We start from the raw sequence: 27,151 nt of genomic DNA on the forward strand, positions 1-27,151 counted from the left end.
AAAATCATATCTCTGCGGAGGGAAAACTATTAAGAATTTTAGTAACTTACGTCTCTTTTGAAGATGCCATCATTGCTTTAATTCTCACGCTCTGATCAATTCCGTTATTATCTTGAAACCCATCTTTTATAAATCGTTTATTAAATAATACGTATATTTTCCGATATTTGTCTTACTATATGTATAAAGAAAAATGCCTCTCTTAGAAAATATTTTCACTTTTACTGCTTCCTCTCTATGTGCCATTTTGAAACTGACAGCTGTTTATTTTCAGCACATTTTCCATTGGACAACCACGTAGATATTCGTAATTGTTTATTATTTTAATCAAAATTTAAACAGTTTCGATGAATCAATTTTGTTATGTGAATTTAAAATTTTGTGTACTTTTACTCTTTTTGCATTTATAAAACTAAAAAAGCAAAAATTATTCAAATATAAGTTATGCACTCTCTAGCTTCAATGAATATAACATAAGAAAGTTTAAAACAACGAAAATGGTTACAGGATCCATACGTCACACTATCCCGGATTTCCGACCAGAGGAAAAAATAAAACGACGAGTTATGGAGTGGTTCCGACATTCCAAGGCGGCCTGAAAATGAGGAGAAGCGGATGAATAGACGCGAAGGTAATGCTTTGTCTAATTTCTTGGAGGACTGCAGTGAAATAGAGAAATGAAAATATTAATATGTCAATGAAAACACCAGTTCTCTAATATTGCTACTTAGAATTCCGCAGTAAAGAATAAAGTAAAGCCGAGACACCAGGCGAGGCAATAGCGATAGAAATCGCACAAGCACAAATTTCAAACTATTAAGAAACCAGTTTACAATGGAATGTGTTTCTTATAGATGAAATTGGTTGCTATGTTATTCCTATACGCTTATTGCCTCGAATTGTTGTCTCAGGCTTAACGGTTAAACGTAACATTTTTGGGAACTTGTCCAGCAGCTTAACACAGGCGACACCAGTGTCCACTAGGGTGAGATGAGGAACGTATCAGTTGGTCTCACTTACACTAGTGAAACATTGTGTTCACTGTGTCTTGCCGAAAGCTCTATTAATTATTATATTCTCACTTAACAAGTCACTGCAACGTAATTGCAATTTAGCATGACTTATATATCGAAAAAATTAGAATATTAATGTACACATTATACTGTTATAAGTTTATATGTATTTTAGATGTATACTCATTCTTTGACGGCTCACTGTCTATTAACACTACATTTGATCCTTCCACAAGACCGTTAATTACGTCACATATTGTACATACGCCACATACACTGTTAGAGCCTTGTCGAAGACTACAAAAGACCGACTCAACTGGCGATCGCGACTACGACTCTTATCTGACTTATAGGACGATATGAACTAAGAACGTATAGGATTTGGTAGCGATTAAGTGATCGGGTTGTGTAAACAAAGCCTTTAAAGCGGCTTGAGCAACACGCAACCATAAGGGCGGTGGGGGGGGGAGAGCGTGTTGCTCGGAAGGCTAATTCTTTCTGACATTCACTGGCGCGAACGATTCGCTTTTTACGAGCGAATGACTACGAGTGCTTTTCCTATTAGCAACACAAGTCACACAAGAATCTTCTGTCTTTTTTCAACAAACAGTGAACAACAAAGATAGAATGATACTTGTGTCGACTTGTGTCGCCTAAATGGAAGCACCCTTACGTTTACACGTCACCCTTATACGTTTTGTATTAATAATAATATCGATGTTAGAATTGCGGCGTAAATCGGATCGTATAAACGTAGTCATAAATTGCGCGCTTTCATACAAGTCAACGCGTCAACATTAGCAAAAGAGGGGCAATGTAATTATATTCTCTCTTCGTCATATTGGAAATTGTGTGACGAAAAAAAATATAATTCCAGTGCCCCTTTCCTTGCAATAATTTTTATCTACTTTTAATATTGCGTTTGCACTTTTTTTATCACCCATCTGATGTTTTATATTATACGTGTATATCACACATACTTTTATATTTCAGCAATGTAGCGAGATCGCAGAGACTGGACCGATGACAGACCGATGAAGCCAGTGATATGCGCGGACGAAGCCTCTCCCTGTTAGAATTGTTCCAGGACCTCATTGTTAAAATCGAAAAATTTTCCTATGCGAAAGACGCTACGCGATTCTTCAGATTGGTATATATTTTAAATTTAAAAGTATATACCACATCACACACACACCCACACAACACACACACACACACAACACACACAGACACACACAGCACACACGCACGCACACGCACAGGCCCACACACACCGCACAGCACGCACACCACACACACACACACACACACACACACCACAACACACCACACAAATTTTCGTTCAGCGTCATCTTCGCATACGAAAATTTTTCATAAGAGAATAAGCGTTCCATGTTTGTCATTATTACAATTAGCATTACTATACAAATAGTTGTATCTATATATTATTTTATCGACCTAATTTGTCTAATTATAAGATATACAGGGTTTGTCCGGAAAGTAATGCGTCGCATTTTTTTGTGACGCGACTATACATCGCAGAGCGATGGGGACCGGTTGGGGAGGAAGGGGGGTACCTTAGCTTTCCAACGGTAGGTCGCTCAATTGTTTCCATGCGCTTGGAGGGTTAGGACGGCTTATTCTGTGAACCTCTGCTTAGTGGTCGCGTCGAACTTGTGATGGAGAGAACGATAGAGCAACGCTATGCGATAAAGTTTTGCGTGAAGCTGGACAAGACGCCGCTGGAAATTTTTGAAATGCTCAAGAAAGTTTGGCCCCGGCGGACTTTTTTTTATTTCCTCGGCTGAAAAGGGAGCTCAAGGACAAACAGCTCGAGTCGGTTGACACGTACAAGCTACTTCGACGGCCCTCCCTGAACAGCATCCCAGTCAAGGAGTTCCAGAAATCTTTATGACGCATGGAAATCGCGTTGGCAAAAATGTATTGACGCAGAAGGGTCCATACTTCGAACAATTTTAAGTTGTTTTACCTATGCGATCAATAAATTCTTTTTTAAAAAAATGCGACGCATTACTTTCCGGACAAACCCTGTATGTCCTCGCGTTACTCGGAAAAAAAATATATATATATATATGTAAATTTGAGAAGTTTTTGTATTGAGAACGAAAATGGAGCGAGAAAGTCTTCATAAATTTGTAAATGCGTTTATCTTTCTTTTGTCGTTCTTGGAGTTAGATAGTCGCAGAAAAATTTATATGTACATTATAAATACTTATATTAATTTTATTCCATAAAAATACTTATATTAATTTTTATAATAATATATTGTATATTAGTTTTACTTGTATTTCATAAACTATTTATTTCATCAATAAAAAATATTTTCTGTTAATAAAAAATTGTCTACATTAATTTACAAGCGAAATAAACCAAAACAAAATCAAAAATCTACATCTATATGTCTTCCAATTAACGTCTATTTATTATCTATCAAAGCTCCATGAAATATCTATGATTGCTCCATATTACGTCCAAATTGCTCCATGGTATACTTCATATTACGTCCATAACAATATCCATGATACGTCTAATGGATGTCGAATGGATATATGAATTGCGGAACTGTGGATGTCTAGTAGACGTCTATAGGAGGTTTCGTGGACGTCTAATAGAGGTTTTGAATTTCCTTGATGGATGTCTAGTGGACATCCATTAGGGGGTTTTGTCCGTGTGGGATGGCTCAATGCAAGAATATTTAATCACGTAAAAAAATTGAGTTCAAATATACCAATAGAAATTTTTTATAATATATTAAAATATAGAAAATCATAGAAATATATTTTTTATATAGGGGGATAATTTAAAAAATTTGATATTGAAAATTTTAATCATTTACAACTACACCCACACTATAAATATATAAATGCAAAATACTTCCGTAAAAATTTCAAAAACAAGGGGACACAGGACACAGCGGAGGGAGGGGGGAAAAGGACGGAAAGAGGGGCAAGAAAGGAGGGAAAAAACAAAAAAAAAAGGGGGGGAACGCGAAAAAGAGGGAGCACTAACCAAGAGAAGAGAGATTTTATATATATATATTTTTATATATTGTATTATAAAAAAAGTGAAATTTTATATATTTGAACCTAATTTACTGGATGATTAAGAACATCCCCTTTGGGAGATTTAATTACTTTAACGGTACGGGTTTTTTCACGTTATAAGTTATTAGAGCAAATTATACAATAGCATCATAATCAAAAAGAAAGCAAGAATAATCAATATATCCCTTATATAATATATATATATATATACGCACATATGTGCATAAGGATATATAAAATTTATAAAAGTAGGTACTTATTAGCCTTGCTACGCTACGGCCTTCTGCTACGGAAGGCCAGAAAGCATTTTCAGGCGGCATCTCGCGTATACCGGCACGGTAGAGGAACAAGGAGAACACGCTGATTACGGTCCTTGTCTCTCTACGGTGCGTCCGCGTGAGCAATGCAATGGTGTATGTTACGTGTACAGACATGCACCACTACATAAAAACCCGAGAATTGGTTTCTCGGCGTTGGCAACATTGAAATCGGAGTTTCGCGTTGTCACCGCGCGAGGTCTCCAACATCAATTCGGAGTTTGGCCGACCGACCTGTCGACCCTTAGGGTGCGATTACATGGACGCGCGGAAACGCGGAAACGCCGGAAACGCGGGAGAGAAAGTAACTAAACTTTACTAGAGTCCCGCATTTTCGCGCGTTCCGTTCCGTCTGTTTTGATTGCCTTATATTACATGGAGCACATTTTGAGCGGAAAAAGCGGGAACGGGGAATTATAAAATATTAATATTTAACTATATGTATTGATTAAAATGCTTGTATTCAATAGATAAGTTGAAAAAGATGAACATATTAAAAGGAATTACAATGAATTAAGTAAATATAAATTTAAAAAAATTAATACAAATGTCTATTTGTCACTATACCGTTCCGCTTTCCGCTCAAAATGTGCTCCAATGTAATATAAGGCAATCAAAAACAGACGGAACGGAACGCGCGGAAATGCGGGACTCTAGTAAAGTTTAGTTACTTTTCTCTTCCGCGTTTCCGCGTTTCCGCGCGTCCATGTAATCGCAACCCTTAAGGGTCGGCAGTACACCCAGGCAAACTCCGAATTGATATTGGAGACCTCGTGCGGTGACAACGCGAAACTCCGGTCTCAGTGTTGCCAACGCCGAGAAACCAATTCTCGGGTTTTATGTAGTGGTGTATGTCTGTACACGTACATACACCACTGCATCGCTCACGCGGACGCACGTAAGAGAGACAAGGACCGATAATCACGTGTTTTCCTTGTTTCCTCTACCGTGCCGGTATACGCGAGATGCCGCCTAAAAATGCTTTCTGGCCTTCCGTAGCAGAAAGCAGTAACGCAGCAAGACTAATAAGCACCCATTTTTGTAAATTTTATATATGCTTATGCACATATGTGGATATATTATTTATATATAAATATATATATATAAAATATACTAATTTACTCTCAATTATATATGCTACTGTTATTATTTATCATTAGACAATTATAAAACAGAGGTTATAGATTTGGTCTGACTACACTGGCCTCAAATTAAAGTTGTATATATATTTATTTTAACATTTTCGACCATAACGGGATGTGGTCCTTTTCAAAAATACAGATTGGAATATCAGAGAGTTACAGCATTTCGTCTTTAAGATGTAAGCGCAAATTATGATTCGGAGAGATTTAACTTGTCAAATAATAAAATATAAAATAAATTATAAAACATATACATATATAATTTGTAGTGCTATATATATATATATATATATATATATATATGTTTTATAATTGTCTAATGATAAATAATAACAGTAGCATAATTGAAAGTAAATTAGTCTACAATGTTAGACACGGGTACTTGTTAGATTTGATATTTATTGCTTATAATTTTTCGAGAGACAAGAATAAGAGAACGAATATAATTATTATTAGCTTGTATAGCAATCATAGATTGACGAATATGCGTTGGTTATTCTTGATTTCTTTCTATTATTGATGTTATTGTATAATTTGCTCCATAAATACTTATAATATAAAAGAACTTATGTCGAGTAATATTGATCAATGCAAAGGATGTTCAGTATGTATCACCCAGTAAATTATTAGAGTTCAAATATATCAATATCAATTTTTTAATAATATATTGGAATACAGAGAAATGATAAAAAAATATATTTCGGCAATAAAAATTTTATAAATATATTGAAAATATTTTTACTACACGCGCGCGCGCGCACACACACACACACACACACACACACACACACCCACATACACACTATATAAATGCAAAATAATACAGAAAATAAATTTTTAATAAAAATCAACATACCAGCTATTTGTGTGTGCATATGTAGCTGCAAGCATGCAACGGATTTATTACTTGATAAATTTATTTACGGACTTATTTTGCATTTATATATATATATATATATATATATATATATAGTGTATGTAATTGTAAAAATGATTAAAATATTTTCAATATTTAAAAATTTTCAAGTTTATCGCCTTATACTTCTATAATTTTTTCTATATTCTAATATATTGTAAAAAAATTGATATTGATATATTTGAACTCAAGTTTTTTACGTGATTGAATATTATTGCATTGAGCCATCATACGTTACTCGTAAGTTCTTTTACGTTATAATAGTATTTATGTAGCAGAGAGAAAGAGATAAGAGAGAGATTATACAATATAACTTTAATAATCGAAAAAAATCACGATAACGCTATATTGTCATATCTATGTATGTGCATATATATAAACATATTAATTTGCATATTATCTACCCAGACAGCACCAAGTCTAAAATTGACGCATAAGATAGCATTAAGAAATCTTTAAGACAGCTATCTTATGATATGATATCAAAAAGACATCTTATAAAGATATCTTACGCGCCAATTTTGGACTTGGTGTTGTTTGGGTATATAAATAAAATATGTACACAAATAAAATAATATTTGCATAAATATTATTTTATTTGTACATATTTTATTTACATAGATTATATGCATTTAAATAAATCATTCGATAATTTATTACACATTTTATTTATTATATAGATTTATATAGATTATATGCAAATATTTAAATAAATCATTCGATTATTTGTTACAGATGCATAATGTGAAATATATATTGCGTACACGAAACGATAATTGGAAGATAATGTTAGGCAAGAATTATTGCTATTCTTATTGTTCTTTTACATATAATATACATATACAGAGAAACAATGATAATACGAAAACCGGTTTTTGCTGATATCTCCCAATAATCGCATTCGTTCAACGCATTAGTGTTTGTGTCTACATGGATGTTACTACATATGCGATGTAAGAGAGACAAGGACAGAATGATAGTCTCTCCTTGTCAAGCTGTTAGCTGTCAGTATAGGTTTGTTCGCGTCGCATGCCCTAACTTGCTCTTTTTTACTTCAATGAGCTCGTATTGGTCCAATTCGAGGAGCGCACCAATACGAGCGCATTGGAGTAAGAAGGAGCATGTTGGGGCATGCGACGTGAACAAATCTAGTATGTTACCACGGAAATTTCCCCTGCTCCTTATGAATCTAGTGAGAATCTTATCGTCCAGATATTTCATAAAATAAGTGACATAACTTTGGTTTTTTTTTTTTTTAATATATTCTTGATATAATAAAGTAGTCCGCCAAAGAGTCGGATTTTGCATTTTTTGCTCTGAAAAATTTATAATAAATAAAATACGGACTCCTGGCTAACCCAACCTTACCCGTTACTAGCTGCGCATTCCCCCAAGTTATATTATAAATTTTATTTTCATCTTTTTTTCAATAAATAACTCTTTGGCGGACTGCATTTGAGCTTACTGATTAAGAATATCATAAATTTAATAAGATTCATTCAGTAGTTTCGCTAATATCTGGAATATAAGAATCTCTAATTCCCGGCCGGCCGATAGGCGTCTCCACCATGTCGCCTGCCGACCCTTAACAATCTCTTTAATTTTTGAAATGAATTGATTGATCAATTTCAAGTTTCGGCTTAAATCGCTCATTGTGAATCAGACCTTCAGCCTCTTCCACAATGCTAAGCAACAGGCAATAAAAATAAAAAAATAGAAAATATTCACCAATAGGAACAGAGAATAATATCTATTTCCTTTTCCGATTGGTTAACATTTTCTATTTCTTATTCTTGTTTGTTGTCTGGCATTGTGCAAGAGGCCTTACGAATATACGTCATCAGGTCTTTAAAGACGTGGCCGTGCGGGTCGGCCCTTGTGGTGCCATCATTAATCGAAGAAGAATAATAAAAAGCGAGTAATAGGACGCATTGATCTCTAAAAAGCAAATATTTGTGCAGTGGCATTCAAAGTAGAGGTCAAAATGGTAATGAATGTGTGGAAGTATATCCTGAATTTTATGATAATAACGTTAATCTAGGAAGAATCAAATTGTATTCTCTATAAAACGCATGCATTAAGATTAGGTTTGTACAAAATTTTGCGAGAATCCTGCAACGTTTATATTCCTGTATTTCGTCGAAAAAACAAAAAAAAACGACTCGATATGATTTTATCGAGTTTTATTGCATAACCAAAAAAGAAGAATTGAAGAAAAAACCAAAATTTCATTAATTGTCAAATAATGTCAATATATTCTTCGGGATGATGTTTTCAAAAAATGACGTATTTGTCAGCTGTGATATCATCGATAAGTAATGTTTGATTCCGAGTATTATTTAATCGTTTCAGAGATCAACAGGTATGGAATAAGTCTGTACTGTGTATATTTAACTTTTTTGCTGAGCAAAAGTGCGAATAATGGCTTCAGCAATATTGCAGGTAAATGAATCCATATATATAAATATATACCACTGATATAACATTCTTACCCGTTGTATGATTTTTATAGAAAGCCATAGACCTGGTGACAAAGGCTACAGAGGAGGATCGTAATAAGAACTATGAGGAAGCTCTCAGATTATATGAGCATGGCGTTGAATACTTTTTACACTCAATCAAATGTAATAATGAGAATTAATTTTAGGCTTATTAATTAGAAAATTTAAATTATTTTATCATTTAATAACAATAATTGTAGGGGTTGCAGAGTTACCTTACAATTATATCATTATTAAATAATGAAGTAATTTTAGTAAGTTGTGCAATTGATGTTTTTAACAATTTTTCACAAATATTTTTTAACTGTATTAATTGAATTTTAGGCTTACTAATTGGAAAGTTAAAATTATTTTATCATTTAATAATAATTATAGGTTTGCACAGTTACCCTACAATCATTGTTATTATTTAATGAAATAATTTTAGTAAGTTGCGGTAACTGATGTTTTTAACAATTTTTCACGAATATTTTTTTTAAACTATATTAATTTTAGGCTTATTAATTGGAAAGTTAAAATTATTTTATCATTTAATAACAATGATTGTAGGATAATAAAGTTACAATCATTATTATTAAATAATGAAGTAATTTTAGTAAGTTGCACAACTGATATTTTTAACAACTATATACATATATATATTTTTTTTATTATAATTATATTTTACTTTATAATTGTATAATATTTTACATGACATTTGACGTTTTTATGAAATATTTTGAATTTCAGACGAGACGCATGGAGATAAAGTGAAGGAGAGTATAAGAACAAAGTGTATGCAGTATTTAGAGAGGGCGGAAAAATTGAAAGCTTACTTGAAGAAGAGTAAGAAAAAGCCAATTAAAGCTGGGGAAGATAAGAACGCGAAGAACGAAGATAAGAAGAGCGAGAGCGGTGATAGCGACACTGATAGCGATCCGGAGAAGAAAAAATTGCAGAGCAAGTTGGAAGGCGTCATAATAAACGAGAACACAAATGTTAAATGGAGCGACGTTATCGGCCTTGACGGAGCCATAGAGGCTCTGAAAGAGGCTGTTATCCTGCCGATGCACTTTCCTCATCTTTTTACTGGCAAACGCATACCTTGGAAAGGTATTCTATTATTTGGAGTACGTATATTTGATGAAATTGATTTGATATACGACTTAATTGCATTCAGATAGATATATTTAATTTTTAATTGCATTTTCCATCAGCCACCGGGTACCGGTAAATCATATTTGGCAAAGGCCGTGGCAACGGAAGCCAATCAAGCTACCTTCTTCTCCGCATCGTCGTCAGATTTAGTGAGTAAATGGCTAGGAGAGTCGGAGAAGCTTGTAAAAAATTTGTTCGAACTAGCACGACAAAAGGAACGTAGTATTATATTCATTGACGAGATAGATTCGCTGTGCTCGTCGCGTTCGGACAACGAGTCCGAATCTGCAAGGAGGATAAAAACAGAATTTCTAGTTCAGATGCAAGGTATGTTCAAAGGATGAATATTTTTTTAAATATTTAATTTTTTATTAGTATTTTTTAAATATTAATATTAATAAAAAATTAAATATTTAATCATTATAAATTGATGAAAAAGCTATTAATATTAATAATTAATATTTTATTAGTCGAAGTAAATAAACGTAAATCTGATAAATTTTTTCTATCCTTAAAAAAAGGTGTAGGAAACCATAATGAAAATATACTTGTCCTGGGAGCCACCAATATACCTTGGGTTTTGGATTCCGCGATCAGGCGAAGATTCGAAAAGAGGATTTATATTCCGCTGCCTGAAAAACAAGCACGTGCTGCTATGTTCAAGCTCCACTTGGGTAACACATCGCATTGTTTAACGGAAGACGATTACAAGAAATTAGCAGCATCCACGGACGGTTACTCCGGAGCCGATATAAGCATCATTGTACGAGACGCTCTGATGCAACCTATCCGGCAAGTGCAAACGGCTACGCATTTCAAACGCGTCACAGGACCGTCGCCCAAGGATCCTTCCATTATTGTCAATGATTTACTTACTCCGTGCTCCCCTGGTGATCCAGCCGCCATAGAAATGAATTGGATGGAAGTGGAAGGCGACAAGTTGTTCGAGCCACCAGTTACTATGGTAAGTTTGGTAAAAAAAATTGATATTACAGCCTTTCGCGGTGTGAATATTAAAATTGTTTCTCGGGTTTGAATTGCGTAGACTTTTTGTTTTATTTTAACGGTTCGTGAACATTTCAGCTCACTTCAAGGAGGAACAATTTAATATTTAAAAAATTTTTGTTTATTTATCTTCCTCTATTTCTACTACAAGATGGTTCATATATATTTTTGTTTACATTTTTTTTCAATTTTTGTTTATTAAAAAATTATAAAAGTTAAACGTTGAAACTTAAGACTTCAAATTAAAATTAGTTCTCCCAAAGATATTTAAATACTTTGTTCAAGAAATAGCATCTACACATTTTGAATATAAAATATAAGGTTATGAAATTATCATCAGGTTATAGTAAACAAATAAATTAATGTAAATTATTTTATTTACTACAAATTTTATTTTTCATTTTATTATAATTCGTCAAAACTCCTTTTACTTATTTTGAAAAGTCTTAAATTCATATTTTAAGTTTTAACCCTGTATCCTATACACTTACAAAGGAAATATTTTAATATGATAACGTGATATTGTCATTTTAGAAAGACATGTTAAAATCGCTAGCAACGACCCGTCCTACCGTGAATGAAGAAGATTTGGCAAAGCTAGAAAAATTCAAAGAAGATTTTGGTCAAGAAGGTTGAGATGTCTTTGGGCTTTCGCGTAATTATAAGTATAAATTGATTTATAACTCAATTAAAATGTCCTTAGTGTACACGCTCGCCTTATTCCTCTTACAATAACATTTGATTTAAACGTCTATATAAATAATTACTTGAAAACGAGTTTCTTTTTTTTCTATCTTCTTAGTCCTCTTTTCAAGCGCGAAACGAATACAATCTGGCATTGTATAAACTTATAAAACTCGTTCGTTTATTTACTTGGCGAAAATAGTACATAAATTAAGAAATAAATCATATATATATATATTTTCAGATGAAAAGTCTTAGACTTTATATAAAATGGAAGAGATAGATTATTTTTTATCACAAAAATGCAAAATAGAAAAATGATGAGGTATATGACAAACCTTGCGTTTAATGCTTTACTATATAATCACTCTGATATATACAACCTAACAACATAATCGTGTAAAAAAAAAAACATTTATATAGGTTTATATATAGATTTTAGTTATTTCTTTATCACACCTTTGATTATGATTTTTAACTGCTCTTGTATTATTCCAATTTTAATAATATCGCTTGCGAGAATTGAATGTGGCGTGGTTAGATATAATTTAAGGAAATCGCTAACATTGAAGAACACAAATAAATAGAGCATAATGAGTATCATGTAATACACCGAGAGAGTGTTACATATATACATATGTATATCGCCAATATTCAAACTGGTGTTTTCATGTAAATTGTTTTTATTGTTAACTAAGAATAAATAACAAACTCTGTATACTAATTAATATAATTTTAAAAAATGGGGAATTTGGCAATTATATATATTCATCAGAAGTTATGCACGAGCGGTTCCTGGTTTCTAGAGACAATCCCGTTAACGGCCAGGGGCTATAGAAGTTTTAGGGCGGTATGCGGTCTTGGCCTTCGGGTTAAGACCGAGAGTCCCCCACACCCTGGCTAACTCCCTCAAGAGCCGGTCAGGACGATGCGGTAACGCATTTCCTGTCTTAAAAAAATTCTATATATTGATACTTTCAGGGAGGACAGTGCCTCAGAAATTCCGAGTCCATATAAACGATTGTGATTGTGATGTCGTCGCGAAATATTCGTACCACCTCGCTCGGCAGGGTCAACAATTGCGACAGTTTCACGTGATCCGTCCCATATTCCGTACCGCCCAGAGCGTTTCTCAGCAAATGCGTCGCCGCGTTACTGTCCAGGGGCTTCTTCTTCAGGCCCTCCTTACGTTGTAGTAACATCTCGTTTATATCCGACAATCTCATATTTTTCCTCGGCAATCTCAGTGGGCTGAGGGTGACCTTGCCGCTCATGTGCTCTCCCACCAGACGTACGGCCTGCAACGGCGAGATCAGTTCCCACAGTCCGTCGCTGCCTATTATGAGGAACTTGTCTCTGGGCGTAAGTCTGTGATACTTGACGTCCGGACTGGCAGTCAGGTACGGCGGGGTGTGATAGTTTGGCGGGATCGCTGCCTTGCCAAAGAACGGCACGATTTTCTTCATTACATCCTTGTTCCACTTGTAACGGAAGTCGCCCAGGGAACGGAGCGGCGCCAATTGGCCGAGCAGTCTCTCCATTTTGATCACGGTCGACTTCTCGTTCGATGGATGCTCCGACAGGACTCTCTCCACTTCCGCGCGATTATCGGCGTTATGCTCCACCGTCATTATCTTAGCCGACCATCCGTCGGTTTCTAAACAGGCAAATTTTATTTATACATATTGATTTTATTTTTACAGTTTTCTACGATAAATTTATTTAACACAAGCCGACGAAAAGACTTTTTGTCAAGTAATTCTAATCAAAAGTAGGTGGTGCTTGTAGATTATCGGCTACAGAAAACAAGTTCTAAATTGCTCCACACGTCAGATTTCAAAGATATTTTAAATTTTAAGGCTTCTGGATCATCGCCATGGCCATGTTAGATTGTGACGTCAGAGGCGAGAAAGCACCTCAAGTAGCAAACTGACACCAAAAATGTTAAAATGATATTATTCGACGTCAAATGATGTTATTATGACGTCAATTTGCTACCTGGAACTTGTTAAAAATTCTTAAATGTCATTTTTAAATGAAAAGATATTTTGATGAAACACTTTCGACTTATTCAGTTATTTATTTATTTATTTTTACTGGCAACCTTTGAGACAACTATTATTTACTTTCAAATGATTTTAGCATACTCTTTTAAAATACCTCGAAAATTATTCTTTTCCCTTGATAGTCAATCATTTTGACTAACATTACAGTCATTTTATATACAGCTGTTGATTGATGATAAAGGGAAAAAGGTAATTTTCGAGATATTTTAAAAGTATGCATCTGAAGTGCTGTTTCTTCGAAATATCTTTTTATTTCAAAATAGTATCTAAGAATTTTCGGCTTTCTCGCTTCTGACGTCACAATCTAACATCAGCGAGGAGCCTTAAGATGAGAAATTGGTGACTTATAGAAATAATATATAATAAATCATTATAACTGTCATTAAAATAATAAAAGTAGATAAATGTTTACACATTAATTTCTCATTAGTAAAGAATATAAAATTATCTCGCAAATAATAAAAATGTGTATGTCAAGAATATAATGAATAGAATAGCAGGCATATATTTCATATTTGGTGAGATTAATGAAAACGAATGGTCGGTTTCAAAGTTATTAGGTACCGTTCTTTTCTTTAATAAAATATAGTAATTTTATTAAAAATATTTGAAAAAAATACAATTCTAAAATTGGAACAATTTTTTCAGAATCAATTAAATTCCATATAAGAAAATATTTTCTTTTAATTTTTGTTTTAATAAGTCACATTATATATATATATATATATATATATATATATAAAATTTTGACATTTTAACATAAAAAATTTTTAATTAATGAAAAAATGTATTATATATTTTATTATATTATATATTTTTTTTCCTTTAAATCACTATAACTTCTCATCTTAAAATTCAAGATAACTTTAAAACCTAATGTGATGGAACAATTTGAATAGCAACATTGTTTTTTTTGTAGTCGAAAATCTATAAGAAACACTTGTTCTGATTAACTAAAAAAAATTAAAATAAATTGTTGCTTTTTAAAGTATCTCAAGTGAAGAAATAAAAATTTCTTATTAAAATATCATATAAAAAAGATTAAATTTTACTTGTATATGTAAAGATATTAAATTTTTTTTAAAATACATAAATATTAAAAATTTCTCTTTTTTAATTTTAATATTCCTCATATATACATATAATTTAATATTATCTCTATTTAAATTTGTAAGAAGTAAATTTTCTTCTATGTCAAACAATAAATGTAGTTATAAAAATAATATTTTAAAGTTTTCATTTTTAATTTTTTTCTGTTATTTTAATGATAGAGAACTGTGATAGAAACCAGTTATAGATTTAGTTAGTTTATTGTATTCCATTAGTTTATTGTGTATTGTATTCCAGGTAGCAGACTGATGTCATTAAACGTCAAAATGATGTCAGTTTGCTATCTGGGATTGTATCAACTTGCAATTTTAGAAAAAAGTGAAATAATTATTTTATAATATAAGAGTATCCCACTGAAAATGTGTTAATATTAAATGAATAGAGATTAAAAAGAAGCAGCAAACCTGATAGCACTCCTAATACGGCTTTGCTATCGCCTACGCCAGCAACATGGAGATGAGGGCCATCAATGTGTGCTACAACAGCCACTGTACCTGACATTGCAACAGCAAGAGTTCTTGCATCCTTTCTATTCAGTTGTAACAAAGCCTCGTTCGATAAGTCATTATCTAGTCTAAGAAATGCATCCTCCAAAGCCCTCTCCATTTGAAATTCCTTCCTGCTATCCGATTTCACCAAGTCCTTTACGAAATTTAAAAAGCTCGCCTGATAAAGATCTCTAATCTCGGCTACAAATTCTACTTTATCATTGAAGGTCTCGAGCAATTCTAATTTTTTGTCGGAATCAATAGAATTCAAGTATTGTTGCAGTAATTTTGGTGGTAATAAACACGCTGATATATAACGAAAGAGTCTTTTTGATACCACTTGTGCACAGGCACCACCGCCATGACCATCGAAAACTCCCAATAATATACCTATAAATAAGAGATTGGAAACAATAACTAATCGCAATGCATTCAATAATAAACGTAAAGTCACCCTGAAGAATCTGCAAATGTTATAACACCTGGCGCTAAAATTATGCATATATTTGAATTATCTATGTATATAGATAATATTTGAATACTTTTTAGCGAAACAATTTTTTTTCGCAAATAAGAATTAACTATACAGTTTTGTTCACACCTGTACCTTTAGTTAATAAACATTGAGCCTCGGCTCGTGTATCTTCTATGGGATTATTGGATGCTAATTGATTAGAATCATAATATTTTATGGAACCCAAACTAGAAAATTCTTTGGTATATTCGTTGGCTTGCAAAACATTTGTAACCTGTAACAATTAAAGTTATATATACATATGTAATGTATATACAAGTTTTATCATAAATTTAAGCCATTACTTTTAAAGATGCAACTAAAAGTGTACCCTTTGTGAAAAAACGAGAACAGCTTAGCTTTGACATTTTATTTCAATTATCTTTTATTATATTTAATTATCATTATAAGACCCAAATACAACAAACATACATCATTCTGACGTTGAATGACGTTATTAGGCGTCAAAATGTTATTAAATGTCAAATGACGTCATTTTGACATTTATGACGTTAATTTGCTAGTTGGAGATTTATATAATTAAAAAAAATGTTAATTCGACTTATTAAGGTACCTCTTGTGGCGTAAGCCGTGGTAAAGCCGTATATGATCGTTGGAAGCTCCTGTTGCCACGAGACTCGCTTGTTCTAATGCGTACATGTCGAAAACCTTTGACAAAATTGCAGCCAACTTTCTGCAAGACCATCCCGAATACGGCCCACCTTAACACAAGAGTGGTGCTAATATCCCTTTCTCTCTCCGCTTTTCCGATACATCTCTTCGATTTCCTCTCTCTTACAGGTTATATGCATAAAAATACATGTCCAAAATTGTTATGCAAAAGATTTCCTTATATATATGTATATATATTCGCAATTTACGTAGTTTTTTTCTCTTCCAAAATTAATCGACGAAGCTAAAACTTGTCAAATAATATAAATTAATGCATATGTCATACTGTTTTATAATACTACGTAACGTGTGTATATGCGCATATATGTACATACACTCACGCGCGCGCACAACCCCCCTCCCCACACACACACACACACCACACACACACACACCCCACACACATACACACATACACACACCCACACACCCACACACACCACATACCCACACACACACACACACAACATATATATTTCAGAGTAGCTATTACGGTTCTTTGAGTGAGGGTGCGATTACATGGACGCGCGGAAACGCGGAAGAGAAAGTAACTAAACTTTACTAGAGTCCCGCATTTCCGCGCGTTCCGTTCCGTATGTTTTGATTGCCTTATCAGAGAGAAAGATGAGAGCGGCCAGGCCGGCGTTTTGGCTGTTACCGTTTTTACGGGACTGCTTGAAGCGCCCCTCGCACCCGTTTTTAATATCGGAACTAACTGCACACCCATTTTCTGGCAGGGTCGATAAAGTTTGTATTTGGTGCGAGTCCGTGCTACGCCCATAATTTTCGTGTTAACACAGTATCACGTATTCATTCTGTATATGTGCGATCTTTTCTCTTTATTTATATATATATATATATATATATGTATTTATATAATTTGTATAAAAACTAAAATATAATTATTAAAATATATATATATATGTATATGTGTAATGAAATATATAAATCTTATTTTAATTAAAATAAAAAGAACGATTAATTGTTCGACCACCTGGATTTTGGAATGTAATTTTTAATATATATTATATTATATTTAATATTTATCGCCGCTTCTATTAATATGAAGTGCAATGTCAACGTGCAATAATGTACAATTATTTAAAGTTTCCATGCCTAATGTATCATGCCGGTATAAAAGAACGTCAAGTAGCATGCGTAGCCGAGCAACTAAGATGACGAGCTGAAATCGTGGACATTTCAAGTTCAAACCCCTGCCTTTTTCAGATTTTTTTTTCACTTTTTTCAAATAAGTTATTATGTGTATAAATGTGTAATAATCAATATATCATTATTTGATAATTTTTTTTGTAATGGAACAAAATAAATTATTTTTTAATTCTGCAAGGAATTTAATTATTAATGAAAACGCCCACACACATAATTTAGATATTCAATTTTTTTTAGTTCAAATGTTTCTTGCAATCTGTATACGACAATCAGTCCACTCGCTGTGCCACAGATTGCATCGCATAATACGCTCAGAGTTATAATACGATAGAGATCGCTTTACGCTGTTTTTCCTTGAAATAAATAAATTTTACGTGTTGTGTACGCGTGTTTAGTATATTTGTTTCTTTCATATTAATTTTAACTATAATTAGTTTTTTAATTAAGATTATTTTAGTGTTAGTTGTTTATTTGTTAGTGTCCTGTTTTCTTTAATTTCGCATTTTTTAATTTTCTTTTTTTTTTGGTGTTGGTGCTAATTATTATTTTTATTTTACAATGTCGAGTAAACACCGGTTTTACGATAAATGTGTGTATTTAAATTGCACAAATATTAGGACAAAAGATGGAAAACGTTTATTTCGATTTCCATTACAAACGGGTGCGAGACATGATTTATGGTTACGCAATAGTGGTGAGTTTATAAAATTGATTTACTTATTTATATCAATATATAATATATATTGATATGATATATGAAACAAATATATATATATATTCTTTGTTTTTTTTAATAAAATATGTCAGATATTATGTATGTTTACGTATGGATTACGTTGAAGTGTTTCTTTGCCGCGTTTTTCTGATAATCTCTAAAAACTCACCTTTAAAAAAAGGTAAAAAAAGGCGACCAGTTAAGGGCACGCCATTAACAAAAATTATCCATTGCAAACCCATGTAGAATTCTATCCTATTGCAAACCCATGTAGAATCCTATGAAAAATTAATCATTGCAAACCCATGTAGAATCCTAGGCAAAATTAACCATTGCAAACCCATGTAGAATCGTACCCATTGCAAACCTATGTAGAATCCTATGAAAAATTAACCATTGCAAACTCATGTAGAATCCTATGAAAAATTAACCATTGCAAACCCATGTAGAATTGTATTAAAAATTATCCATTGCAAACTTATGTAGAATCCTACATTGCAAACCCATGTACAATAGAATTGTATGAAAAATTATCGATTATAAACCCATGTACAATCGTAACAAAAGTAATGAAATAAAAAAAAAATTGCGCCAAGTGAAAGTAGAAACTTGTACCAGTGGAAAATTAAAGTTGCAGACATATATAGAGTCGTATAATAAATCAGTAAAAATTTAAATTTGCAAATGTAGAACCGTACCATAAAAAAACTTATCTTTTAAAAAAAAGATAAACAAGATGCCAAGTCCATGCGCCATGTGAAAAAGAAATAAAAAAATTTTAGTTAAAAAAACTGGGAGCGCTGCTAAATAATATTCTAACAATATTAAAATTAAATTGTTACTTTTAAACTCATTACAGTTAAAATATGTTTTGTGTTTAAATTAATTAATGTTACTTTAAGGTGCATTGTAATTTTGAAACTTAGCAGCGCGCCCAGTTTTTTTAACTAAAATTTTTTTATTTCTTTTTCACATGGCGCATGGACTTGGCATCTTGTTTATCTTTTTTTTTAAAAGATAAGTTTTTTTATGGTACGATTCTACATTTGCAAATTTAAATTTTTACTGATTCATTATACGACTCTATATATGTCTGCAACTTTAATTTTCCACTGGTACAAGTTTCTACTTTCACTTGGCGCAATTTTTTTTTTATTTCATTACTTTTGTTACGATTGTACATGGGTTTATAATCGATAATTTTTCATACAATTCTATTGTACATGGGTTTGTAATGTAGGATTCTACATAAGTTTGCAATGGATAATTTTTAATACAATTCTACATGGGTTTGCAATGGTTAATTTTTCATAGGATTCTACATGAGTTTGCAATGGTTAATTTTTCATAGGATTCTACATAGGTTTGCAATGGGTACGATTCTACATGGGTTTGCAATGGTTAATTTTGCCTAGGATTCTACATGGGTTTGCAATGATTAATTTTTCATAGGATTCTACATGGGTTTGCAATAGGATAGGATTCTACATGGGTTTGCAATGGATAATTTTTGTTAATGGCGTGCCCTTAACTGGTCGCCTTCTTTTACCTTTTTTTAAAGGTGAGTTTTTAGAGATTATATCATTCATTTTTGTATATTTTTATGACCGGAATAGAACAATTATTAAACATGTTTATCTAAACTTCTTTGCTTAAAATGATGTGTACAATCATATCCTAGAATCCTGATCATTCCTCCTGAAGCACCCTATTTATATAAATGTACCCTTATGTGTGTGTATGTGTGTGTGTGTGTACTAATGTCGAGCATTCTTTATACATTTTCTATTAAATTTAGACAAAAGTTGCAGGATTTCGAAAAAGAAAAAGTTGACACAAACATTTTCCTAAACGGCGATTTTCAATGTTATTTAAAAGTCACTTATATTTTTAAAATAGAATTACCTTAATTTTTCTTATATAAATCGATTCCTCGCAATATTTACATCGCAAATAAAAAGTTATAAAGGTATAATTTTTACATAATCTTACATAAACTTCGAAATATTACAAATATTTTATTTTATGAAATATTTCAGTTTATGTAAAATTATGTTAACTATCTTTTAAATTATTCACTTTTAGCCATCTTACCCTTACAACCTTTTATAGTGAATATTGCAACAAATTGGTTTATATATATAATATATATATAACATCAGTTATTATTAATTGATGTTTACATTTATTTTTAGACTTACTAGAGCTCAAATGCTCCACATTTTTTGCAAAAACTGTTTATTCTACAGATTTCAAATATGCTTTTAAATGATGATTGAATATTTCCTTTTTTTAATTATTTTTATTATTATTTTTCAATCTCAATCAACTTTTATAACTTTATGCCAGCACGATACAAATACATGTGTCTTTATTTTTTTTATTATTTTTATTATTATTTTTCAATCTCAATCAACTTCTATAACCTTATGCCAGCAGGATACAAATACATGTATGTCTTTATTATTGTATCAACTCTTGTCTTTTCCATGTAACCATGTCTTCATAGTTTGAATTATCCCTTCATCTTCTCAATCTTTCGCAGAGATTTAATTAATTAAATACACTTCACACGAAATAAAGTTTGCTGGAAGATATACAGCAAACGATAACTGTAAAAACATGATTACGTGGAAAGAACAAGAGTTGGTACAGTAAAGACAAGTAAGTAAGTACATGTAATGTATCGTATTGGCATAACGCTATATCCGCGGAGCAGATAATGTGGCTGTAGAGGTAGTCTGCAGTACAGCTAATGTGGACGTAGATGTTGATTGAGATAATTGTCTAATATAAAATAGAATTTAAAAATTTAGTTTAAAAAGCTGTTGCATATATAAATAAAGTTTATTTTTTCTAAATTTAGAATATGTTTAATTAATTAATTTTTTAAGTCTATGTTTAATAAATTTTTTAAGTCTGTATTCAATAATTTTATTCATTTGATAAATACATGTATGTCTTTATTTTGATATGTTTAATATAATTAGAAATTCATTATTAATTAGATATGTAAACTATAAATTCATATATAATATTTGAAAATATATGTGAATATTTAAATTTTTATCTTCTCCTTCCTCTCCTTCAATCTCTTTAATATCAATATGTGTATGTGTGTACACGCGCGCACATTTGTACGTATTTATTTAATTATTGGATAGTTGAGAGTACTTAATTGATAAAAAATTATGACAATAATAATCCTTGTTTTTTTTTCTTATTATTTACTCAGATTTTTTTGTCTATCTTATAAGATAAACACTTTAGAGATTGAATATTTCAAGTAAACTAATTGTAAATAAATTTCACATTAATGCATATAGATGTTTAATCATGAATGTACTAAATAAGTACACAAGACGAACAGTGAGTGAGTGAGTGAGAATGAGAGAGTGTGTGTGTGTGTGCGTGTGTGTGTGAGAAAGAAAGAGAGAGAGAGAGAGAGAGAGAGAGAGAGAGAGTTAGCCAACATAACCCCGCACGCTGCCGATCATGAATGTACTAAATAAGTACACAAGACGAACAGTGAGTGAGTGAGTGAGAATGAGAGAGTGTGTGTGTGTGTGCGTGTGTGTGTGAGAAAGAGAGAGAGAGAGAGAGAGAGAAAGAGAGAGAGAGAGAGAGTTAGCCAACATAACCCCGCACGCTGCCGATATGGCGGAGCGCCACTATCGCCATCTGTTGTAAAACGTGCGAGATGGACAAAATTACCACTACATGCATCTTGCATGTGTTGTGTACGTGTGATATATGTGTGCGCATGTGTTGTATACGTGTGAATACGTGTAGCACGATACTACTATGTATGCGTGGTCGATGATGATAATGATGATGATAATGATGATAATGATGATAATGATGACGGGGACGTTTCTTAATAGAAATTTTTCATATTTCGACTTTGCATTTATATATCTCTGCTTACAAATCACGTAGAGCAGAAATAAAGACACTTTTATTATATAATTCGAACTCAATCTATCGATTAAGTCTAGTATAAACTCGATTGCTTCAGCCATTATTGAGGATTCGAAATATTATAAAGACTCAAATGTCCGACTCGCGTTAAGATACACGGTGTCTCCGCTACGCCCTTAACTGGTCGCGAGACACTACCGTGTCTCTTGATCTCGCCGAACGGTTCGCGAATCCTGTGCGAATAAAAAACGATGCGCGTGTGTGTGTGCGTGCGATTGTGATGATCAGTTTCAGTTCGTCTTCAACGCTTGACGAGAGAAGAGGTCCCGAACTGCTGTAAGTTTATAAAAACATATTTTTGTATAACACATTAGAACGATTTTATATTATTTTTTTTGTCTAGAAAACGTTATATTAATAACCGTTATAAAAACGATCTCGACGACGGTCGTCACCGGCATCGTCGCCGTCGTCGAGATCGTTTTCATAACGGTTATTAATATAACGTTTTCTAGACAAAAAAAATAATATAAAATCGTTCTAATGTGTTATACAAAAATATGTTTTTATAAACTTACAGCAGTTCGGGACCTCTTCTCTCGTCAAGCGTTGAAGACGAACTGAAACTGATCATCACAATCGCACGCACACACACACGCGCATCGTTTTTTATGCGCACAGGATTCGCGAACCGTTCGGCGAGATCAGAAAAACGCGGCAAAGAAACACTTCAACGTAATCCATACGTAAACATACATAATATCTGACATATTTTATTGAAAAAAACAAAGAATATATATATATATTTGTTTCATATATCATGTCAATATATATTATATATTGATATAAATAAGTAAATCAATTTTATAAACTCACCACTATTGCGTAACCATAAATCATGTCTCGCACCCGTTTGTAATGGAAATCGAAATAAACGTTTTCCATCTTTTGTCCTAATATTTGTGCAATTTAAATACACACATTTATCGTAAAACCGGTGTTTACTCGACATTGTAAAATAAAAATAATAATTAGCACCAACACCAAAAAAAAAAGAAAATAAAAAAATGCGAAATTAAAGAAAACAGGACACTAACAAATAAACAACTAACACTAAAATAATCTTAATTAAAAAACTAATTATAGTTAAAATTAATATGAAAGAAACAAATATACTAAACACGCGTACACAACACGTAAAATTTATTTATTTCAAGGAAAAACAGCGTAAAGCGATCTCTATCGTATTATAACTCTGAGCGTATTATGCGATGCAATCTGTGGCACAGCGAGTGGACTGATTGTCGTATACAGATTGCAAGAAACATTTGAACTAAAAAAAATTGAATATCTAAATTATGTGTGTGGGCGTTTGCATTAATAATTAAATTCCTTGCAGAATTAAAAAATAATTTATTTTGTTCCATTACAAAAAAAATTATCAAATAATGATATATTGATTATTACACATTTATACACATAATAACTTATTTGAAAAAAGTGAAAAAAAAATCTGAAAAAGGCAGGGGTTTGAACTTGAAATGTCCACGATTTCAGCTCGTCATCTTAGTTGCTCGGCTACGCATGCTACTTGACGTTTTCTTTTATACCGGCATGATACATTAGGCATAGAAACTTTAAATAATTGTACATTATTGCACGTTGACATTGCACTTCATATTAATAGAAGCGGCGATAAATATTAAATATAATATAATATATATTAAAAATTACATTCCAAAATCCAGGTGGTCGAACAATTAATCGTTCTTTTTATTTTAATTAAAATAAGATTTATATATTTCATTACACATATACATATATATATATATATTTTAATAATTATATTTTAGTTTTTATACAAATTATATAAATACATATATATATATATATATATATATATATAAATAAAGAGAAAAGATCGCACATATACAGAATGAATACGTGATACTGTGTTAACACGAAAATTATGGGCGTAGCACGGACTCGCACCAAATACAAACTTTATCGACCCTGCCAGAAAATGGGTGTGCAGTTAGTTCCGATATTAAAAACGGGTGCGAGGGGCGCTTCAAGCAGTCCCGTAAAAACGGTAACAGCCAAAACGCCGGCTTGGCCGCTCTCATCTTTCTCTCTGGCCTTATATTACATGGAGCACATTTTGAGCGGAAAAGCGGAACGGGGAATTATAAAATATTAATATTTAACTATATTTATTGATTAAAATGCTTGTATTCAATAGATAAGTTGAAAAGATGAACATATTAAAAGGAATTACAATGAATTAAGTAAATATAAATTTAAAAAATTAATACAAATGTCTATTTGTCACTATACCGTTCCGCTTTTCCGCTCAAAATGTGCTCCATGTAATATAAGGCAATCAAAACAGACGGAACGGAACGCGCGGAAATGCGGGACTCTAGTAAAGTTTAGTTACTTTTTCTTCCGCGTTTCCGCGTTTCCGCGCGTCCATGTAATCGCACCCTGAGTTTGCTCACGAAGTAAAAATCACAAAAGTGAGAGATTCACTAGATTTCGACCAATAGGAGCGTAGACAATCTAGTGAATCTCTCACTTTTGTGATTTTCACTTAGAACATACTATATGTTCTAAGGATTTTCACTTCGTGAGCAAACTCACTCAAAGAACCGTAATAGGTCCCCAGGGGGTCGATTGTGTAACTTTTTCTAAAGTGAAAACGTGAAAAGTGAAAAATTTCCACCAATCACGCATTGATTTTAAAATGAAATCGATGTGTGATTGGAAGAAATTTTTCACTTTTCACATTTTCACTTTAGAAAAAATTACACAATCGACCCCCAGAACCCAGGTACCTATTAAGGCCGTTCTACAATAGAGTATCGTAGGTGGTAGTCGTAAAGCCGGGTCTACATTGGTCGTAGAATCGTAGATAGTAAGAAAATTGATCTAATCATAGTTGAATGTGAGGAGAATAATCGACTGTGATTAGATCAATTTTTCTTACAATTTACGATTCTACGACCAATGTAGACTTAGCTTAAGAAAATAAAAACGTAGATATTTGAGAATCGCCAGACACAATTTAAAAAAGTAAAACTCTTCTCTCGACCGTACTGGCAAATATTATTTATTAAATCACAACGTTTCGACCCTTCTTTAAGTCCTTATCAAGTGATTTGTGAAAATAAAAATAAAATTATAATTTTATTTTTATTTTCACAAATCACTTGATAAGGATTTAAAGCAGGGTCGAAACGTTGTGATTTAATAAATAATATTTGCCAGTACGGTCGAGAGAAAAGTTTTACTTTTTTAGCTTAAGAAATTGAGCTATCACAATTGATTATTTTTGAAATAATCGACTGTGGTTTGTCGATTTCTTACGACTACAGCCTACGACACTCCATTGTACCTTAAAGCAGGGTTTACAATGACAGCAGGAGTATAGAGTACAAGCACAGATTAATAAACAGATCGCCAAAAGCCTGTCTAAAGAGGAGACCGTCATTTTTGCCCCTTACCGACACACTTTGTCCCTGGTTCGAGTCCAGGCTAATAAAATCCTTTAATTTTCCCAGAAAAATTTGCCTCTAGTGCGAGTTCAGGCTAAAATCCTTTGAGTATACGTGTAAAATAAAAAGATTTTAGCCTGAACTCGCACTAGAGGCAAATTTTTCTGGTAAAATTAAAGGATTTTATTAGTCTGAACTTGAACCAGAGGCAAAGTGTGTCGGTAAGCGGCAAAAATGACGGCCTTCTCTTTAGACAGGCCTTTGGCGATCTGTCTATTAATCTGTGGTACAAGAAGCAATAAGCAGTACGAAATGGGATTCGCTCATTTTGTCGGGAGTAACAGCATGAGTCAATCCTAATTCGTACTGCTTACTGCTTACTCTTGTACTCTGTACTCCTGCTGCCATTGTAAACTCCGCTTTAAGGTGCAATTTCATGTGCCGCTAAAACAAGTGATTGAAGCGACAGATTTGTCGCTCATAATCCCAGCGACGGATTAAACATTTTGCTGTCCCTAGGCAGCGTACATTTTGCCGCCCCTAAAAGCAAAAAAAAAAAAATAAAAGATTTAGTACAAAATATCAACAATTTTCTGTTACCCCTACATTAGATGGTGAAAACGTAATATATTTTTAAATATTTTCACGACCCCAGAGTGCACCACGAGGAGGTTTGCAGATAGGATTTTACACTCTTTTTTTACTTTCTTTATTTTTTTTTACTTTTTTTTACTTTTTTATTTTTATTTCTTTTTTCATTTTTTGTCTTCGAAAATTTGCCGCCCCCTCCAATTTGCCGACCTAGGCAAATGCCTATGTTTGCCTCTAGTGTTAATCCGTCGCTGCATAATCCAGCATCAACAATTTTGTAGTTTGAATCAGTTCAACTACAAAGCATTTACTGCTTAAACGCTTAACTTTCAATTATGTCGCGCTGTCTATTCTTTTCATGTACAAAAATGATCGCTGTTTAATTCAGCGACAAAAGTTGTTACGTGGGTACCTATTACGGTTATTTGGGTGAGTTTGCTCACGAGATGAAAATCACAAAGTGAGAGATTCACTAGATTTTGACCAATAGAAGCGTAGACAACCTAGTGAATCTCTCACTTTTGTGATTTTCACCTCGTGAGCAAACTCACCCAAAGAACCGTAATAAGTACCGTGATCATTTTGTCGCTCAAACAATAGGTTTTAGCGGCTCGTGAAAAGGCACCT

At 32.7% G+C, this 27,151-nt stretch overlaps 2 protein-coding genes across 5 annotated transcripts; one reads left to right on the forward strand and one right to left on the reverse strand.

Moving 5' to 3' along the window:
• Nucleotides 1-8,301: 8,301 nt before the first annotated feature.
• LOC114930807 (vacuolar protein sorting-associated protein 4-like) lies at nucleotides 8,302-12,504 on the forward strand. Of its 3 annotated transcripts, XM_085481589.1 has the most exons (8): nucleotides 8,302-8,440; nucleotides 8,806-8,895; nucleotides 8,966-9,077; nucleotides 9,684-10,063; nucleotides 10,151-10,418; nucleotides 10,613-11,055; nucleotides 11,631-11,761; nucleotides 12,025-12,504. In XM_085481589.1, exons 2-7 carry the CDS (start codon nucleotides 8,875-8,877, stop codon nucleotides 11,730-11,732), a joined length of 1,326 nt encoding a protein of 441 aa, XP_085337715.1. In that variant the 5' UTR covers nucleotides 8,302-8,440; nucleotides 8,806-8,874; the 3' UTR covers nucleotides 11,733-11,761; nucleotides 12,025-12,504. The 3 variants fall into 3 exon arrangements, with proteins under 3 accessions (XP_085337715.1, XP_085337714.1, XP_029158476.2); XM_085481588.1 differs by having other exon boundaries at nucleotides 11,631-12,504; XM_029302643.2 differs by lacking the exon at nucleotides 8,302-8,440 and adding an exon at nucleotides 8,447-8,540 and having other exon boundaries at nucleotides 11,631-12,504.
• Nucleotides 12,084-17,286, reverse strand: LOC146723605 (pyruvate dehydrogenase [acetyl-transferring]-phosphatase 1, mitochondrial-like). 2 transcript variants are annotated; one of them, XM_085481587.1, is made up of 5 exons: nucleotides 17,124-17,286; nucleotides 16,533-16,874; nucleotides 16,052-16,193; nucleotides 15,361-15,834; nucleotides 12,084-13,437 (listed from the first exon to the last, which is right to left on the reverse strand). In XM_085481587.1, the coding sequence occupies exons 2-5, from the start codon at nucleotides 16,662-16,664 to the stop codon at nucleotides 12,758-12,760; spliced, it is 1,428 nt and encodes a 475-aa protein (XP_085337713.1). In that variant the 5' UTR covers nucleotides 16,665-16,874; nucleotides 17,124-17,286; the 3' UTR covers nucleotides 12,084-12,757. The 2 variants fall into 2 exon arrangements, with proteins under 2 accessions (XP_085337713.1, XP_085337712.1); XM_085481586.1 differs by having other exon boundaries at nucleotides 16,533-16,880.
• Between the last annotated feature and the right edge of the window lie 9,865 nt (nucleotides 17,287-27,151).

The sequence above is a fragment of the Nylanderia fulva genome, unplaced genomic scaffold (assembly GCF_048542155.1).
Source record: "Nylanderia fulva isolate GAGA-0341 unplaced genomic scaffold, ASM4854215v1 Scaffold182, whole genome shotgun sequence".
NCBI lineage: Eukaryota > Metazoa > Arthropoda > Insecta > Hymenoptera > Formicidae > Nylanderia > Nylanderia fulva.

Bases quoted from the DNA above. Each gene is read 5' to 3' on its own strand.
- LOC146723605 (XM_085481587.1), bottom strand. From the start codon at position 16,664: ATGGTCTTGCAGAAAGTTGGCTGCAATTTTGTCAAAGGTTTTCGACAT. The intron at 15,835-16,051 runs GTACAGGTGTGA...TCTTATTTATAG, and splicing joins TCAATGTTTATTAACTAAAG to GTATATTATTGGGAGTTTTC. The intron at 13,438-15,360 runs GTTTGCTGCTTC...TTGCCTGTTTAG, and splicing joins CGTATTAGGAGTGCTATCAG to AAACCGACGGATGGTCGGCT.
- LOC114930807 (XM_085481588.1), top strand. From the start codon at position 8,875: ATGGCTTCAGCAATATTGCAG. The intron at 9,078-9,683 runs GTAATAATGAGA...TTTGAATTTCAG, and splicing joins CTTTTTACACTCAATCAAAT to ACGAGACGCATGGAGATAAA. The intron at 10,419-10,612 runs GTATGTTCAAAG...CCTTAAAAAAAG, and splicing joins ATTTCTAGTTCAGATGCAAG to GTGTAGGAAACCATAATGAA.